Source organism: Myxocyprinus asiaticus, chromosome 16 (assembly GCF_019703515.2).
Source record: "Myxocyprinus asiaticus isolate MX2 ecotype Aquarium Trade chromosome 16, UBuf_Myxa_2, whole genome shotgun sequence".
NCBI classification, from domain to species: Eukaryota; Metazoa; Chordata; class Actinopteri; order Cypriniformes; family Catostomidae; genus Myxocyprinus; species Myxocyprinus asiaticus.
The window spans coordinates 718182-735644 of NC_059359.1; the positions used below are offsets into that span (position 1 = coordinate 718182).

General features: G+C 40.9%; 1 protein-coding gene across 3 annotated transcripts in view; it reads left to right on the plus strand.

Moving 5' to 3' along the window:
* Positions 1 to 17463, plus strand: part of LOC127453635 (DENN domain-containing protein 4B-like) — a 49969-nt gene that overhangs the window by 18893 nt on the left and 13613 nt on the right. Inside the window, exons 7-21 of one of the 3 annotated variants that reach the window (XM_051720176.1) lie at positions 2582 to 2648; positions 4925 to 4983; positions 5068 to 5212; positions 5300 to 5475; positions 7154 to 7254; positions 7340 to 7555; positions 8150 to 8295; positions 8403 to 8536; positions 10048 to 10162; positions 11458 to 11664; positions 11765 to 11893; positions 12494 to 12638; positions 12789 to 12971; positions 13056 to 13275; positions 17146 to 17422. In XM_051720176.1, the coding sequence (XP_051576136.1) occupies positions 2582 to 2648; positions 4925 to 4983; positions 5068 to 5212; positions 5300 to 5475; positions 7154 to 7254; positions 7340 to 7555; positions 8150 to 8295; positions 8403 to 8536; positions 10048 to 10162; positions 11458 to 11664; positions 11765 to 11893; positions 12494 to 12638; positions 12789 to 12971; positions 13056 to 13275; positions 17146 to 17422 (2320 nt within the window). Of the gene's footprint in view, positions 1 to 2581; positions 2649 to 4924; positions 4984 to 5067; positions 5213 to 5299; positions 5476 to 7153; positions 7255 to 7339; positions 7556 to 8149; positions 8296 to 8402; positions 8537 to 10047; positions 10163 to 11457; positions 11665 to 11764; positions 11894 to 12493; positions 12639 to 12788; positions 12972 to 13052; positions 13276 to 17145; positions 17423 to 17463 lie in introns of all 3 variants that reach the window. The other 2 variants (XM_051720175.1, XM_051720177.1) reach the window with 2 other exon arrangements.

The following is a 17463-nucleotide window of genomic DNA, read 5'->3' on the forward strand; positions in this document are numbered from 1 at the left end:
ATACTTTTGAAACAGTGAGTATTTTAATGTTTACAGATTGACCCCATTGACTTCCATTGTAAGTGTCTCACTGGAACACACATTTAAAGAAAAGGAGGGACGAGTCGAAATATATTTTTGAGGTAATCAACATTATGCCACAAATGCTGTCGATTGAGCTGAACTTGTATTAAGTCTATATATTCCTTTAATCACATTAATTCTCATTTTGTCAGCACTTTATTTTCAGATCACTTCTGTTTGGTTAGTGCTGTGGCTTTCATATTGTTTGTATTTGGACATCAGCGTTCAGGGATTTTTTTTACACTTTTTTGTTTTGTTTTAGTCATAGTTTTAGTGTTTTGATGAAAATGTCCTTTCAATTTTGTCAATATTTTGTCACGTCATATTTATCCATTTTAGTCAGTTTTACTGAGACAAATATGGCAGATAATTTCAGTCAACAAAAATAACACAGTATATTAGTTGATAATGTGGAAAATGCATTGCAAACTATTACAGAGCAAACTTTAATCAAATATTCAAACGTTTAGAGAAATGTATAAACATTTATTTATTTAAACATTTAAAGATTAAAATACAACTGTCCTTTTTGTGAAAACCAAATGAGCTCCTGAAATAATAGCATATAATAAATAAAAGTATTTGCTAATTTCCAAGTTACTCTATTCTGAATTCTTCATCCTTTAGAGACTTTTATTAATTTGCTGTGTTTTACACGGTTTAGGATATTGTATCTCAGTTTTTAAAGAAACCTCGTATTCAGAACACAAGTTTCATATATTCTCACTAGCACTTAATTTAGTTCAAATTCACCTGTTCATTCGCTTTATTGTCTGTGCAGATGCCGCCCGCTTTTCTTCACATTCGAATATAAAAGCTCACCATTCACACATACTGTGGACTAATTGGTCTCATCCCCCCCACCCCCCCCCCACAAATGATAAAAAAAAAAAAAACTCCAATTATAAATAAATAATATCATATGTGTTTATAATGTTACGATAAACAGAAAACTTTTTTGTTTGTTTTGTTGTTGTCGTGACTTTGTAAACATGTAATTCTGGTTCTGTTCACTCTGCATCACTTTGAAAAGTCTCATTTTATTCCACTAGATGGCAGAAAGCACTAGAAAAAAAAATGTTTTCTCTAGCACATTCCATCACAATATACAGATCTGAAATGTAGGTGGCGCTCTAACACATTTTATCCCTCACAGATGTGCTCGTCCATAGACATTCAGTCTAATGTTCAGTTCAAGCACCACCCTCATTATTTCATTGAATATCTCGGCCTCTGAGTGGACTACAAGCTCAATCTAGGTGTCATTAGAAAGCGGATATCCTCTTCTTTTAGATATATAATATTTTATCAATAATAGGCGAAAACATATATTTCTGATGATTTGTTTTGCATGCCTTTTCTTCTGGATGGCACATTTTATTCTGGACATGTAAGATATAACATTGTATTATTCACACAAGCAAACTCACAGACAAGTAAACAATTGCTCATTTTTAGAGAAGTTCCTAAGATAAAAGCAGGTACAAAGTTATTTGGGGCTTACAGCAGCAGTTATCAGGGTATAAAAGAGACGTTTGTATTTGATAATCATATTTCACTTTGTGATTCTTTTGAAAATCTTTCGATCTGTGGTATTAGTGCAACAACATAAACTATACAGTCACATTCCTGAGAGTGAGAGCTTTCATTTGATATATGACTTGTCCATTTAGATGCTATGTGAAGGACTTTTATTTTCATATAAATATTTCTACCCCATTACCTCTAGGGGGTGCTAATTTTCAGTGCGAATGTTTTGAGGCCTTATTTTATTATTTTAAGTAACATAAATACAGAAGTGATGGTTATCTCTGAAATGGTCAGATTCGAAGCTTTCAAATGATACCTCATATGCTTGACTTACATATACGGAGACTTTAACGTTTTAAGCGTAAACTTTTTTTCACGATATAGCGCCTCCCTTTGGACCCTCTGGCGGCATTCTAGAAGTTTTTTCCTCTGTTTGTGCACTGACAGTATCTTGCAGTATTATTTTTTTCCTGTCATTTTTCTTCAAAAGTATGTTTTAATTCAAAGCTTTTAATTAGCATCATGATGCATCTTTTTTGTCACACCTTTTAAGTTATTTTGGATAAAAGCGTCTGCTAAATGACTAAATGTAAATGAAAATATATAGTTTTTCAAAATAACTAAAAATAAAACATTTTAACGGACATTTACGAAACAATCATCAACAGCTGTATGTCCATCTTTCTGGTCTTGTTTTTGGTCAAATAAGAAAAAAATTGGACCTGCATAATGAAAAAACTTTGCTTTTACACCCGGCAAATTTTTGCCTCCAGTGTGGACAGTTCCAAGGGAATTGTTTCGATGTAAAATGTAACACTCTTGGTGTAAACAGACCTGTTTCTCAATCTGTTTCTGTTGATCTTTGTAACTCTGAGGGGTTGTTAGAGAAACAGAGATTCAGTTTCGTTTGTTGAGTTGGTTAATGTAACTGAATCTCCCAGAATTCCCCTGAGCTCATGTGTACTATGATCTGTCTGTCTGTCTGTAGGCATATCTCAAGTTTCATGCACAATGTTCCATTCCCGTCCCCTCAGCGTCCTCGTATCCTGGTGCAGGTGAGATCAGCTGATGCTGCTGTGATGTTCAGTGATGTGTTTGAGTCGTGTCGTGAGTTTATCAGTGTGAACGATCAAGTGTCATTAAACCCTGAACACTTCTCCCGCAGACACCGGCCGCTGTGGCGCAGTAAAGACAGTCACGGTGGGCACATGGGTAATGGGTGGAGTTGGGGGGGGTGGCGGGGTGATGAAGCTGTCAATCATCATCCTCACTGATTGATCTGTAGAGATCCAGAGTAGACCAATCAATCACAACCAATAATCCTGTAATTCATACCAAACTGATTAATGGATAGATTGATTAATTGATTGATTAGTTTTTAATTTGGTTGCTGGGCAGAAAATCAAAGCATGGGTGGAGGTGGGAATCAGTTTATAATTCGGTGACAAATACAAGTGTGTGTGTTTGTGTGTGGATAAATGTTAGGGCTGGACGATATAGTTGGATATTTACAAATTATTCCCTTTGTGTGATTGTGAGTGTGTTGTGAGTGTGTGTGTTGTATGTATATGTGTGTGTTAGTGTGTTTGTGTCTGTGTGGTTTGGTTGTGTGTGTGTGTGTGTTGTTATGTGGTCGTGTGTGTTGTGTGTGTGTGTGTGGTGTATGTATATGTGTGTGTTTGTGTCTGTGTGGTTTGGTTGTGTGTGTGTGTGTGTGTGTGTGTGTGTTATGTGGTCGTGTGTGTTGTATGTGTATGTATGTGTGTGGTGTGTGTGTGTGTGTGTGTGTGTGGTGTATGTATATGTGTGTGTTGGTGTGTTTGTGTCTGTGTGGTTTGGTTGTGTGTGTGTGTGTGTGTGTGTGTGTTATGTGGTCGTGTGTGTTGTATGTGTATGTATGTGTGTGGTGTGTGTGTGTGTGTGTGTGGTGTATGTATATGTGTGTGTTAGTGTGTTTGTGTCTGTGTGGTTTGGTTGTGTGTGTGTGTGTGTGTGTGTGTGTGTGTGTGTTATGTGGTCGTGTGTGTTGTATGTGTATGTATGTGTGTGGTGTGTGTGTGTGTGTGTGTGTGTGTGTGGTGTATGTATATGTGTGTGTTGGTGTGTTTGTGTCTGTGTGGTTTGGTTGTGTGTGTGTTATGTGGTCGTGTGTTTGTGTGTGGGTGTGGTTGTGTGTGTGGGTGTGGTTGTGTGTGTGTTGGTGTGCTTGTGTCTGCGTGGTTTGGTTGTGTGTGGGTGTGTGTGTTGTTATGTGGTCATGTGTGTTGTGTGTGTGTGTGTGGTGTATGTATATGAGTGTGTTAGTGTGTTTGTGTCTGTGTGGTTTGGTTGTGTGTGTGTGTGTGTGTGTGTGTGTGTTATGTGGTCGTGTGTGTTGTATGTGTATGTATGTGTGTGGTGTGTGTGTGTGTGTGTGTGTGTGTGGGTGGTGTATGTATATGTGTGTGTTGGTGTGTTTGTGTCTGTGGTTTGGTTGTGTGTGTGTTATGTGGTCGTGTGTTTGTGTGTGGGTGTGGTTGTGTGTGTGTTGTGTGTGTTGGTGTGCTTGTGTCTGCGTGGTTTGGTTGTGTGTGTGGTGTGTGTTGTTATGTGGTCATGTGTGTGGTGTGTGTGGTGTGTGTGTGTGTGTGTGTGTGTGTGGTGTATGTATATGTGTGTGTTGGTGTGTTTGTGTCTGTGTGGTTTGGTTGTGTGTGTGTGTGTTATGTGGTCGTGTTTGTGTGTGGGTGTGGTTGTGTGTGTGTTGGTGTGTTTGTGTCTGTGTGGTTTGGTTGTGTGTGTGTGTGTGTGGTCGTGTTTGTGTGTGGGTGTGGTTGTGTGTGTGTTGGTGTGCTTGTGTCTGCGTGGTTTGGTTGTGTGTGGGTGTGTGTGTGTGTGTTTATGTGGTCATGTGTGTTGTTATGTGGTCGTGTGTGTTATGTGTGTGTTGTGTGTGTTGGTGTGTTTGTGTCTGTGTGTGTGGTTGTGTGTGTGTGTTGTTATGTGGTCATGTGTGTGTGCTTGTGTGTGTGCTTGTGTGTGCGTGTGTTTGGTTATGTGGTCGTGTGTGTTATGTGGTCGTGTGTGTTGTGTGGGTGTGTTTTTATGTGTGTGGTTGTGTGTGTGTGTGTGTGTTGTTTGGTTGTGTGTGTGTGAATATGTGTGTGTGTGAGTGAGTGAGTGTGTGTGTGCGTGTGGTTGTTTGGTTGTGTGTGTGTGTGTGTATGCGTGTGTGTGTGTGTGGTTGTTTGGTTGTGTGTGTGTGTGTGTGTTTGTTGTTGTTGTTGTGTGTGTGTGTGTACACTCCAGTTTAGGGTTAGGGTGTATTTACAGTGTCTGTGTGTGTCCTCAGCTTTCTCCGTATGATAATCTCCTCCTCTGTCAGCCGGTATCGTCTCCACTGCCACTCAGGTGAGACACACACTTTCATTCTTTCTGTTTTCGCTGGTGTCATTTCTCTTCTTTCTGATTGGCTGGTTGGTTGTCTGTCCTCAGTGGTGCCAGTTTTGTGAAGCTGCTGCAGAATTTGGGTCCTGAGAATGCGTGTACGCTGCTGCTGGCCGTCCTGACAGAACACAAGCTGCTGCTGCATTCACTGCGGCCCGACGTGTTGACGTCTGTGAGCGAGGCTCTGGTGTCGGTGAGCTGTGATTGGCTCTTGTTTCACCTTTCACCCCTGCAGATGAAACATTCTCTGTGTTCTCATGTGTTTCTCATGTCCTCTCAGATGATGTTTCCTCTGCGCTGGTACTGCCCGTACATCCCCCTGTGCCCGCTGCGGATGGCAGATGTGCTTTGTGCGCCGATGCCCTTCATTGTGGGCGTTCACTCCAGTTACTTTGACCTCTATGACCCCCCGTCTGATGTGGTGTGTGTGGATCTGGACACCAACACCATTTTCCAGTGAGTTTCCTGTCAGTTGTAGTTCAGTGCAGTACAGTGGATATTACTCACTCGGATGAGAAACGCCTTTTAATAACAAGAAATAAAGTCCATGAACGGTAATCTAAGATGACATTAGATGAATTAAAACCTTCACTACTTGTTCAAAAAGTGGACAAATGTGTCAGTGAAGAACGTGCTTGAGATAAAATATGAGACAAAGAATAATCAAGGGAAATATCACTTTTTATTGGCCGTCCTGTAATTTTATGCAAAAAGTGTGATGATAATATTTAATTGTATTTAGGATACGTCAAATGTGAGCTATGAAATTAGTCTTAGCAAGATAAATGAGTCGCTCATTTTATTTGAAAAAGGTTAAAAATGTCATTTCCAGCACAGAAAAGTCTCATTTTATTCCACTAGATGGCAGAAAGCACTAGAAAAAAATATGTTTTCTCTAGCACATTCCATCACAATATACAGATCTGAAATGTAGGTGGCGCTCTAACACATTTTATCCCTCACAGATGTGCTCGTCCATAGACATTCAGTCTAATTTTCAGTTCAAGCACCACCCTCATTATTTCATTGAATATCTCGGCCTCTGAGTGGACTACAAGCTCAATCTAGGTGTCATTAGAAAGCTGAGCTCCTCCCCTTATGATGATGATATATAACAATTTCATCATCAATAGTCGAGAACATATTTTTCAGATGAATTTGTTTTGCATGCTTTTCCTTCTGGATGGCATATTTTGTTCTGGACATCTAAGATATAACATTGGATTATTCAGCCAAGCAAGCGCACAGACAACTAAACAATGGCTTATTTTTAGAGAACTTCCTATGGTAAAAGCAGATATAAAGTTTTTGACTATTTGGAACTTACAGCAGCAGTTATCAGAGCATAAAAGAGACGTTTGTATTTGATGACTTACAGAAATCATATTTCACTTTGTGATTCTTTTGAACATCTTTCGATCTGTGGTATTAGTGCAACAAAATAAACTGCACAGTCACATTCCTGAGAGTGAGAGCTTTCATTTGATATATGTGACTTGTCCATTTAGATGCTATGTGAAGGACTTTTATTTTCATATAAACATTTCTACCCCATTACCTCTAGGGGGCGCTAATTTTCAACGTGAATGATTTGAGGCCTTATTCTATTATTTTAAGTAACATAAATGCAGAAGTGATGGTTATCTCTGAAAAGCTCAGATTCTAAGCTTTCAAATGATACCTCATATGCCTGACTTTAAAGTTTTAAGCCTAAACTTTTTTCACGATTTCGCGCCCCCTTTGGACACACCGGTGGGTCCGTAGTGTTTAAGGCTTTGAGATGTGCTGGAATTTTCAAGACAAAAATGACATATCTCCTGTGATGTTTGTACACACAATGTTGGACAGTGTTAGTAAACTAATTTAATAAACTACTTTCTAGAAGTCAACAGTGATTAAAGTGCCAGAAGTTGAAGGAACACCCTTTCCCAAAAAATCTGTATTTCATGACTGTGTATTTAAGTGGTAAATAGTCGTGTAAAAAGTGTTATTATTCAGTCAGTCTCTGGGCTAATGGGCCTGATTTATTTCGCAATAATTACCTACTGACTGTACATTAGACGGTTTACTGTTAAATCTCTGCTTTATAAAGTGTCTTTGTTAAAGTGCTGAAGTTCCTCGTCTCTCCTGTCAGGTGTGAAGATAAGAAGCCACTGAGCTGGAGATCTTTGCCCAGGAAACATGGGAAGATCCTGCAGAACTCTCTGACAAACCTCCACAAGACTCTGGAGAAGAGTGAGTGACAGTCTGACATCATCACACACACACACACACACAGAGACACGCCCTCCTCATCTTATCTCTCTGTCTGTCATCTCAGTCTATACTCCAGGTCAGGAAGAGGCCACACTGGAGTTCCTGTTGACAGACTATGATCTGATTTACGGCCGTCAGAAGCAGCTGGAGTTGGAGATTCAGGAAGCGTTTCTGCGTTTCATGAGCTGTTTGCTGAAGGGATACCGATCCTTCCTCCTGCCCATCACACAAGCACCGTCAGACAGAACCACAGACTGCAGTTCACTCTTCAACCTGCAGGGTGCGCACAACACCTCTCTGACAAACAAAGAGTTAAAGCAATGTTCAAAGCAAGTTACGCTCTAGATGGACAGCATTTGTGTCATACTGTCATTTACCACAGAAAGTACTTTAACTCATCTCTCAGTTTGTTAAAACAAGCACAAATCATGTTTACAGTAACACACTTGCAATAGAAGTCTATGGGGCAAGAATTGCACCAGGGTATATGTTCAAATACACTCTGTTTTGAACATGTCGACAGCAGAAACATGATTTTAGTGTGATGAAATCAGGGATTTACAGTGTTTATCAGATTACAGAGTTTACGGCATTCTGTCGTCATGGCAAACAAGTTGTAAAATTGTCTATCTTCACACAGATGCAGTTAGTAAGTGATTTAATCACTCAAATCATGTTAACACACATATTGTTTATGTCTTGTGTCTATACTTCTAAAACAGTGAGTATTTTAATGTAAACATTGCTGTATATTGAGCTTAACTTGAACCTGGAATATTCCTTTAATGTCTCTTCAGTCTTATTAAATAATACGTTTTCTGCAGCACTAATTATAAAGTGATTGAGTGAAATTGACGGCGCTGTTTTCTCGCAGGTTTTTTGAAGTCTCGTGATCGTACGCAGCAGAAGTTTTACACGCAGCTCACAAAGACGCAGATGTTCACGCAGTTTATCGAGGAATGTTCGTTTGTGAGCGACAGACACACGAGTCTCGAGTTCTTTGACGAGTGTGTGCAAAAGGTCAGAGCATGTGACCACAGCGGCCAATCAGATTCCTCGTTTATTTTTTTACTGTCCACACTACAGTCAACATGCTCTGAGTCTGTGTGTGTGTGTGTGTGAGACAGGTGGATGTGGAGAAGCCGGAGCTGGTGAGGTTGATTGATCTTGATGAATCTCTCAGTGGTGAACACACAGTGTTTATAATGCCGCCAGAGGAACCTCAGGAACCTGATGGATCAGAGTGTCCCGCACACTACAGGTGAACCACACACACACACACACGCACTATGGTAAAATCTATATTCATCACCACACTACCAGTGCCGGTGGAATATATCTCCATGATTTCACATGTCACTACTGAACAGCACCATGACCTCATTACAGCTTCATTCAGTAACCTTCGGTTACGTCAGAGACTGTTTAGCCTGAGATGGAGCACTTGTATTAAAATAAATGGGAGAAATGGGAACTTGCAGTGATCGAACCATCATCTGTCTGTCTACATGTCTATCTGTCTGTCTGTCTGTCTACATGTCTGTCTGTCTGTCTACATGTCTGTCTGTCTGTCTACATGTCTATCTGTCTGTCTACATGTCTATCTATCTGTCTGTCTGTCTGTCTACATGTCTATCTATCTGTCTGTCTGTCTACATGTCTATCTATCTGTCTGTTTGTCTACATGTCTATCTATCTGTCTGTCTGTCTGTCTACATGTCTGTCTATCTGTTTGTCTACATGTCTATCTATCTGTCTGTCTGTCTACATGTCTATCTATCTGTCTGTCTGTCTGTCTACATGTCTGTCTATCTGTCTGTCTGTCTGTCTACATGTCTGTCTATCTGTCTGTCTGTCTGTCTGTCTACATGTCTGTCTATCTGTCTGTCTGTCTACATGTCTGTCTGTCTGTCTGTCTGTCTGTCTGTCTACATGTCTGTCTGTCTATCTGTCTGTCTACATGTCTATCTATCTATCTGTCTGTCTGTCTACATGTCTATCTGTCTGTCTGTCTACATGTCTATCTGTCTGTCTGTCTACATGTCTATCTATCTGTTTGTCTGTCTACATGTCTATCTATCTGTTTGTATGTCTACATGTGTATCTATCTGTCTGTCTGTCTGTCTACATGTCTATCTGTTTGTCTGTCTACATGTCTATCTGTCTGTCTGTCTGTCTACATGTCTGTCTATCTATGTATCTATCTGTCTGTCTATCTATCTATCTGTCTGTCTATCGGTGTGTCTGTCTGTCTGACTATCTACCTGTCTGTTTATCTGTCTGTCTACCTGTCTCTCTTTCTGTCTATATATCTGTCAGTCTACATGTCTATCTATATATCCATCTGTCTGTCTATCTACCTGTCTGTCTGTCTATCTACCTGTCTATCCATCTGTTTGTCTGTATGCCTATCTGTTTGTCTGTCTGTCTATCTATCTATCTGTCTGTACATCTATCTGTATATCTATCTATCTGTCTGCCTGCCTGTCTACCTGTCTCTCTTTCTGTCTGTCTCTCTGTCTACCTGTCTGTCTCTCTGTCTACCTGTCTGTCTCTCTGTCTGCCTGTCTGTCGATTTATCTATTTGTTTCTCTGTTTGTCTCTTTAAGTACCCATCCCACCACTAGTATACATTGCCCTCTAGTTGCCAAGTCTATTATGGCTCCTACAGTCTGGTTTATATTTTGTGTTTTCTGTTATATTTTGTATTTGTATTTTGAGATATATTTATTTTTAGACTCTGTTAAGCTGTGTTATGTGGTGTGTGTGCAGCTATGACACATTCCCAATCCTCCAATCAGAGTTGTTTGATCGGCCTCAGGATCAGCTACGTACAGCTGCCAAAGGAAGCGCTCCGAGTAGCCCCGCCCCCCGTCGCACCAAACAGGTACAGCAGCTGACCCCCCTCCCTCCCACCACACACACATGATACAGGTCTCAATGACAAATCTCACATTCTTACTACACAGCTCTCTGGAATATTTTATTGTGATTTATCAATTGCTGCAATCTGCAGTCAGATATTTGTCTAAGACTGTAAACTGTGTAATTTATAATGTAATAAGTGGAATTTGCTTTGTATTGGCATTAGAGGTCGACCGATAGTAGATTTTACCAATACCGATAAATTGGGCAGTACCTGCCGATAACCGATTAATTGACCGATAGTTTTTAAAATAGATACTGAATGAAAAAATAACATTCAAAGTAGTGCTGAACTTTATTACAAAAATAAACAGTGCTGACTGAACCATGAAAATATATTGTACTTTTTTAAATGAAATAAATATATAAATATTAATATATATGCTCAGCTTATTTTTAAATTGACGTTGTTTCCTTAGTCCACCAGAGGGCGCAATAAATACATAAACCAAACAGCACCATTATATTATTGCAAAGAACATTCCTGGCAGTTAAAAAAGAGCGTTTCATTTTCAACTAATGTGCATAAAATAAATAAATAAATAAAAAGTTTTAGTCGGTCCATATTCTCAAACGTGAAGTCAAATGTAAATTGAGGGGTGAAACGCTTCAGTAGACAGTTCACATGGTGTTACACTTGCACTGATTCCTACTACTCCAGACTCAAGCTTCATAATAACAGTGAAATACCACATTGTGTTTTATTCAGTACAGTTGTATGTAGAGTAGCAATATTAACAGATAGCAGAGGTATTCGGCTGAACTCGGAGGTGAAGCGGCTCAGACTATGAGCACAGGTCAGGGGCTGTTCAATCAGACGAAACACAACAGACTGGAACCGAACGCCAGGATCTTAGACACACGTTTCCAATTTGAACATCTTTCCTGACAAAGCATCTAAACAACTCATAATCTGAGAAACGCTTATAAGAGAGCAAGACACAACGGCCAAAGACCTCCACCATCTGTAAGGGGCTGTTCACTAACCGAACGCTTTTGCAACATCCATTTGTTTTTCTATGTAAACGCGCGCTAGAGGAACATCTTTGTTTCCCTTTGTTTTTGTTTATGCAGTGTCTTGTGCAGAAGCGCTGTTTTTTTTAGATAATGTGTCTAATTAAAAAGAACTTTAAAAGCATACGGAGACACCTGCTTTCTGTTAAACTGCATTTGTTCTGCATCCCGTCTTCAGTTTGGAATCTGTTTGTGTTAATATTGTCTCTGTCTTTCTGCTCTGTTGTGGTTCTCTCTGTTCAGGAAATCAAGCTGGCACAGAAAAAGGCTCAGAAGTATTCGTCGGTACCAGACATGTGGTCTAAATGTCTTCTGGGTCACTGCTACGGTCTCTGGTTCATTTACCTGCCCACGTTTGTGAAAGCAGAAAGCACTAAAGTCCGTGCTCTTCACGCAGCATACGAGATTCTCAAACACATGGAGACAAGGAAGGTCGTGCTGCCTGATGAAGTGAGATACTTATACAGATATATAATAAACCTATTTGGATATTTGTCATGAGCCTGTTGTATGTTTTGACTGTTTCTCTGTGTTGTGTTTGCTGTTTCAGGTGTGTTATCGTATTCTCATGCAGCTGTGCGGTCAGTACGGGCAGCCCGTTCTCGCCGTCAGAGTTCTGTTAGAAATGAAGAGGGCGGGAATCACGCCCAACACCATCACATATGGATATTATAATAAAGTGAGGTGCTAAACAGCATTGCTTCAATGTAAAGATCTCTCGTCTTATTGTGCCCTTTGTCTGCATATTAATCTAGAATTAAATTATAGTCCAAGACGTCTTGTGATATAAAAGTTAAAAAGTTTTGTGTTTTATTTTGTCATAATCAATAGATGATTTAACGTGCTGAGTGACTCCAGACAGGTCTCCTAAGCAACCAAATTGGCCCGGTTGCTAGGGAGGGTAGAGTTACATGGGGTAACCTCCTCGTGGTCACTATAATGTGGTTCTCGCTCTCGGTGGGGCGTGTGGTGAGTTGTGCGTGGATGCCGCGGAGAATAGCGTGAAGCCTCCACACGCGCTACGTCTCCGTGGTAACACGCTCAACAAGTCACATGATAAGATGCGCGGATTGACGGTCTCAGACGCGGAGGCAACTGAGATTCGTCCTCCGCCACCCGGATTGAGGCGAGATTCGTCCTCTGCCACCCGGATAGAGCGCATTGGGAATTGGCCCTTCCAAATTAGGGAGAAAAAGGGGAGAAAAAAAAATAGATGATTTAATATTTATGAACATAAATTGCTTCTGTTTACTCCTGCATTTCATATTTCTGTCTGTAGGCGGTACTAGAGAGCAAGTGGCCATCCACCAATCAGGGAGGTCGTCTTCGCTGGGCGAAGCTGCGTAACGTGATATTGGCCGTGGCTCTGTTCAGACAGCCAATCAAACAGCAGCACAGGAGCATGTCTTTAGGCGCTCTACCAGGTGTGAAAGGTTTTATCTCCATGATGTCATCAACGAATGTCCGTAATATCAGAACTGAACTTACAGCACCACTAGAGCTCTTCAGTCATGACGTTAATTTTTAGGCCGACATGGTAGACTAATTAACTGTGTGTTTCTTCTGGGTTTTAGGACTTCAAACTGAACAGCTCTATTCTGTTCTTGTTTTAGATGATTTGCTTTCAAAGCCCCGCCCCTACTCCGCTCTGATTCGCCAGTCCAGCTGGAGTGCGTTGAGTGAAAGCTCGAGTCATGAATCGCTGACGAGTTTTGCTAAGAGCAACAGTCTGAGCAGCATGCAGGCGGCAGGAAATAGTGAGTAAAAGATAATACAGAAGTTGAACTGAATCGCTTGTATTTGGGGTGATGTCTCATTTCAATGTGTTTATTCGTCAGAAGGTAAACTCTCTAAGAAAGCGACACCACAGACCACCGGCGCTGATGGCCCCGCCTCCCGCAAACCTCCCGCTGGACGCCGTGACACCGCTCCGCCCCTGCTTAGCTCCCCGGCTCCTGTGCTGGTGCGCCGCTCTGACGTCTGCTTGTCCACCTTCTACAAAGACTGCGCAGAGACCGCAGACGCAGACTGCAAGTGTGACACCGAAGAGAGAGACAGCAGGTACTCAGCAGTGTTTGTATTTTAATCTTTCAAAGAAAATGTCCTTTAAATGTAGTTTAAACATTTTTTATTTCATCATGTTATATTTATTATTTAAAAATGCATATAATTAAAAACTTAGCATAAAGCTAAATGTTCAATTTACACACAACAACATCCTTTTCTGATCGTATGTGGATTCTGTTCATATAATGATGCTGAAAATATATTATTTGTAGCTTTCTATATGATGTTAAAGGCTACATTGGTTAGCATTTTGTTGTAAAAATACCCAAACCACATAAAAAACATTGACATGGCATGTAATCGTGTATTTATTGGATTTATGTTTCATCTGTTAAAGTGTTTCTAACTGTTGTTAAGCTGTCGAAACATGATGTAGCTCCTCAATGACGTCATATCCATCTTTTCACTCACAACAGTGTGAACTTGTATAAATTAAACACATCAAAAGAAAGTGTTTCACCTCTTGATCTTTATAGTTCCACGTCTTCGTCTACTGATGATGATATTAGGAACTTTGTGGAAACATTAGCTCTTCCTAAACTGACGACTGAGCAAAATAATTCTCTTGATTCTGAGATAACCTTGGACGAGCTTGACGAGGTAATTAAGTAATTAAGGCTCCGGGGACAGAATATTTTGGATCTTATGCTACAGAACTGGCTCCACTTTTATTAGAAGTTTATACAGAATCATTAAAGAATGGAAAGCTTCCGCCAACCATGACACAAGCCCGGATCAGTCTGATTCTTAAAAAGGACAAAGATCCAAGTGAGTGTAAGACTTACCGTCCAATTTCCCTGATCCAGCTAGACGTAAAAATATTGTCAAAAATGTTGGCTAATCGATTAAGTAAAGTTATGACATCTCTTATACATATAGATCAGGTGGAGTTTATTCGGGGCCGCAGCTCTTCTGATAACATTAGGCGTTTCATCAATATCATGTGGTCAGTGGCGAATGATCAGTCTCCGGTCGCTGCCATCTCACTTGATGCTGAAAAGGTGTTTGTTATGGTAGAATGGGATTATCTTTTTAAGATTTTGGAAATGTACGGGTTTGGGAGTACATTTATTGGATGGATTAAGTTACTTTATAGACACCCTGTAGCGGCGGTACAAACAAATGGATTAATTTCAGATTATGTTACTCTGGATAGGGGGACTCGGCAGGGTTGCCCTCTTTCCCCATTATTGTTCTGTCTTGCCCTGGAACCATTAGCAGCTGCGATAAGAAAGGAGGATGATTTTCCAGGGGTGATTGCGGGAGGTGTGGCGCATAAGCTTCTGCTTTACGCAGATGAGATTTTATTATTCATCTCCGACCCCATTAGATCTATGCCTTGCCTCCACAGAATTATTAATTCCTTTTCTAAGTTCTCAGGATACAGAGTTAATTGGTCTTTGACAGTGTACTGTCCAGTAATGGCCTTCCAGCCGGGCACCTTCCAGTGGCCCCAACAGGGCATTAAGTATTTGGGCATTTATTCCCAGTAAATTTGTCTGATTTAGTCAGAGTTAATTTTGATCCCTTAATAAAGATGTTTTCGAATGATGTGGGCAGGTGGGCTTCATTACATTTATCGATGATTGGGAAGGTTAATGTTATTAAAATGAATTGTATTCCAAAATTGAACTACCTGCTACAGTCTCTCCCTGTAGATGTCCCCCTCTCTTATTTCAAGCAATTTGATAGCATAGTGAAGTCCTTCATTTGGAATGGTAAACGTGCCAGGTTAAATTTCAGTAAGTTACATAGGCCGATTGACAAAGGTGGGTTAGGCCTACCCAAGATTTTGTTTTATTATTATGCGTTCGGTCTCAGACATTTGGTTCATTGGTCGCTTCCACCTGAGAGAGCCCCTCCCTGGTTTTGTATTGAACAGAAAGTTCTTGCCCCTATTTCGCCATTGCAAAGCCTTTCTATCAAACTAACCGGAGAAGTTAAGTCATCTCAGTAATCAAAAAACTTTTTGAATGTAGCTGTATTCTGATTACCAGCGATTTAAATTGTAATTGTAGTGGAATAGTTAGTTAATAACAGTTAGTTATATTTAGTATTTTAAATTCGTAAACATGTATTCTGTTACTCCCCAACCCTGCCCGTACCTCAACCTTAGTAGCAGCAAAAGTGAATCTGTTGAGTATTTTGCAGATAAATATGTAGTTACACAATAAATACATTGTATTGTATATAAACTGATGAGCCAAAACATTAGGAACACCTGCCTAATATGCTGTTGGTCCACCACGTGTCACCAAAACAGTGCCAACCCACCGAGGCATGGACTCTACAAGACCCCTGAGGGTACCTGGCACCAAGACATTAGCAGCCGATCCTTCAAGTCCTGTAAGTTGTGAGGTGGAGCCACCGTGGATCGGACTTGTTAGTCCAGCACATCCCACAGATGCTCAATCGGATTGAGATCTGGGGAATTTGGAGGCCAGGGCTCCATACTTGAACTCTTAATCATGTTTCTCAAATCATTCCTGAACAATGTGTGCAGTGTGGCAGGGCGCATTATCCTGCTGAAAGAGGCGTCTGCCATCAGGGAACACCATTGCCATGAAGGGGTGTACCTGGTCTGCAGCTATGTTTAGGTAGGTGGCACGAGCATCCACCAGCGTCTTGTCGTCTTCCCACGGTGCATCCTGGTGCTATCACTTCCCCAGGTGAATGCCGTACACGTATACGGCTGTCCATGTGATGTAAATGAAAACGAGACTCATCTGACCAGGCAACCTTCTTCCACTGCTCCATGGTCCAGTTCTGACACCCGTGTGCCCATTGTAGGTGCTTTCGATGGTGGACAGGGGTCATCATGGGCACTCTGACCGGTCTTTGGCTACGCAGCCCCATACGCAGCAGGGTGCGATGCACTGTGTGTTGTGACACATTCCTCTTGTAACCATCATTAAAATGTTCTATGACCTGTGCCACAGTAGACCTTCTGTCGGTTTGCACCAGACGGGATAGCCTTTGTTGCCCTCGTGCATCGATGAGCCTTGGGCACCCTGTCACAGGTTTGTGGTTTGTCTCTCCTCGGACCACTGTCAGTAGGTACTCACCACTGCTGACCGGGAGTACCCCACAAGCCTTGCCATTTCAGAGATGCTCTGACCCAGTCGTCTGGCCATAACAATTTGTCCCTTGTTAAAGTAGCTCAGGTCTTTACTCCTGCCCATTTCTCCTACATTCAACTGATTGTTCTCTTACCATCTAATCTACCCAGACCTTGACATGTGGCCTTGTTAGGAGATGATCAACATTATTCACTTCACCTGTGAGTGGTCATAATGTTTTGGCTCATCTGTGTATTTTAATGTTACTACATAGTAGTTAAAGACACCTAAATTAAAGTGGGACCCATTCAAATTGTTTAATTATTAACATGAAGCATCTGTTTAAACTCGTAAAAGAAAACACCTCATCAATGAATGTGTCCGTCAAAAGTAACTTTGACGAGATTTACCCTGGCAACCAGACAATTAAAGCATCTGGAAACTTTTGAAAAACTTCTGGAGTTTCAAATGAACCTTGAACCTTTATGTTACTTTTAGAAGTAACATGTTACATTATTGCATTGCTTTTGAAAAAAGTAACTGTTACGTCACCATTTGTTTTTTGGGGGGGTTTTTTGAGTAACAAGTTACTTTTGCATTATTTATTCATCATCAATTGTTTCAGAATCTTATTCTTATAAAATCTTTTTTGATACATTGTTTCCTGCAGTGGTGATTCAAGAATAAATACATAAATGCTGAAAATAAGAATATCGGGTTCATTCATTTCTGTGTATGTGTGTGTGTGTGTGTGTGTGTGTGTGTGTGTGTGTGTGTGTGTGTGTGTGTGTAATTCTCTCTGCAGGTCAGCTGAAATGAGGGAAACTCTGAACAAGAAGTCAGTTGATGAAAACTACAACAACGTTGGATCTCCGAGTCGTGGTCTGGCCGGGAAACTCCAGCAGCTCCTCACGCCCACACGGAACCGTGCATCAGCGCGACGGGCGGCGAGCGCTGATGACCGACGGTCGGGCGGGAATGGAACCAGCCGCCGGTCCTTAGAGCAGAAACCGTCACGGAAAGTCCAGATGACTGAGAGTCTGTTGAAGGCCAAAGACCGACTGTATAACGCCACATCCGAGGTGCCACACCAATAAAACAGACGCTAATAATTCAGAAATAT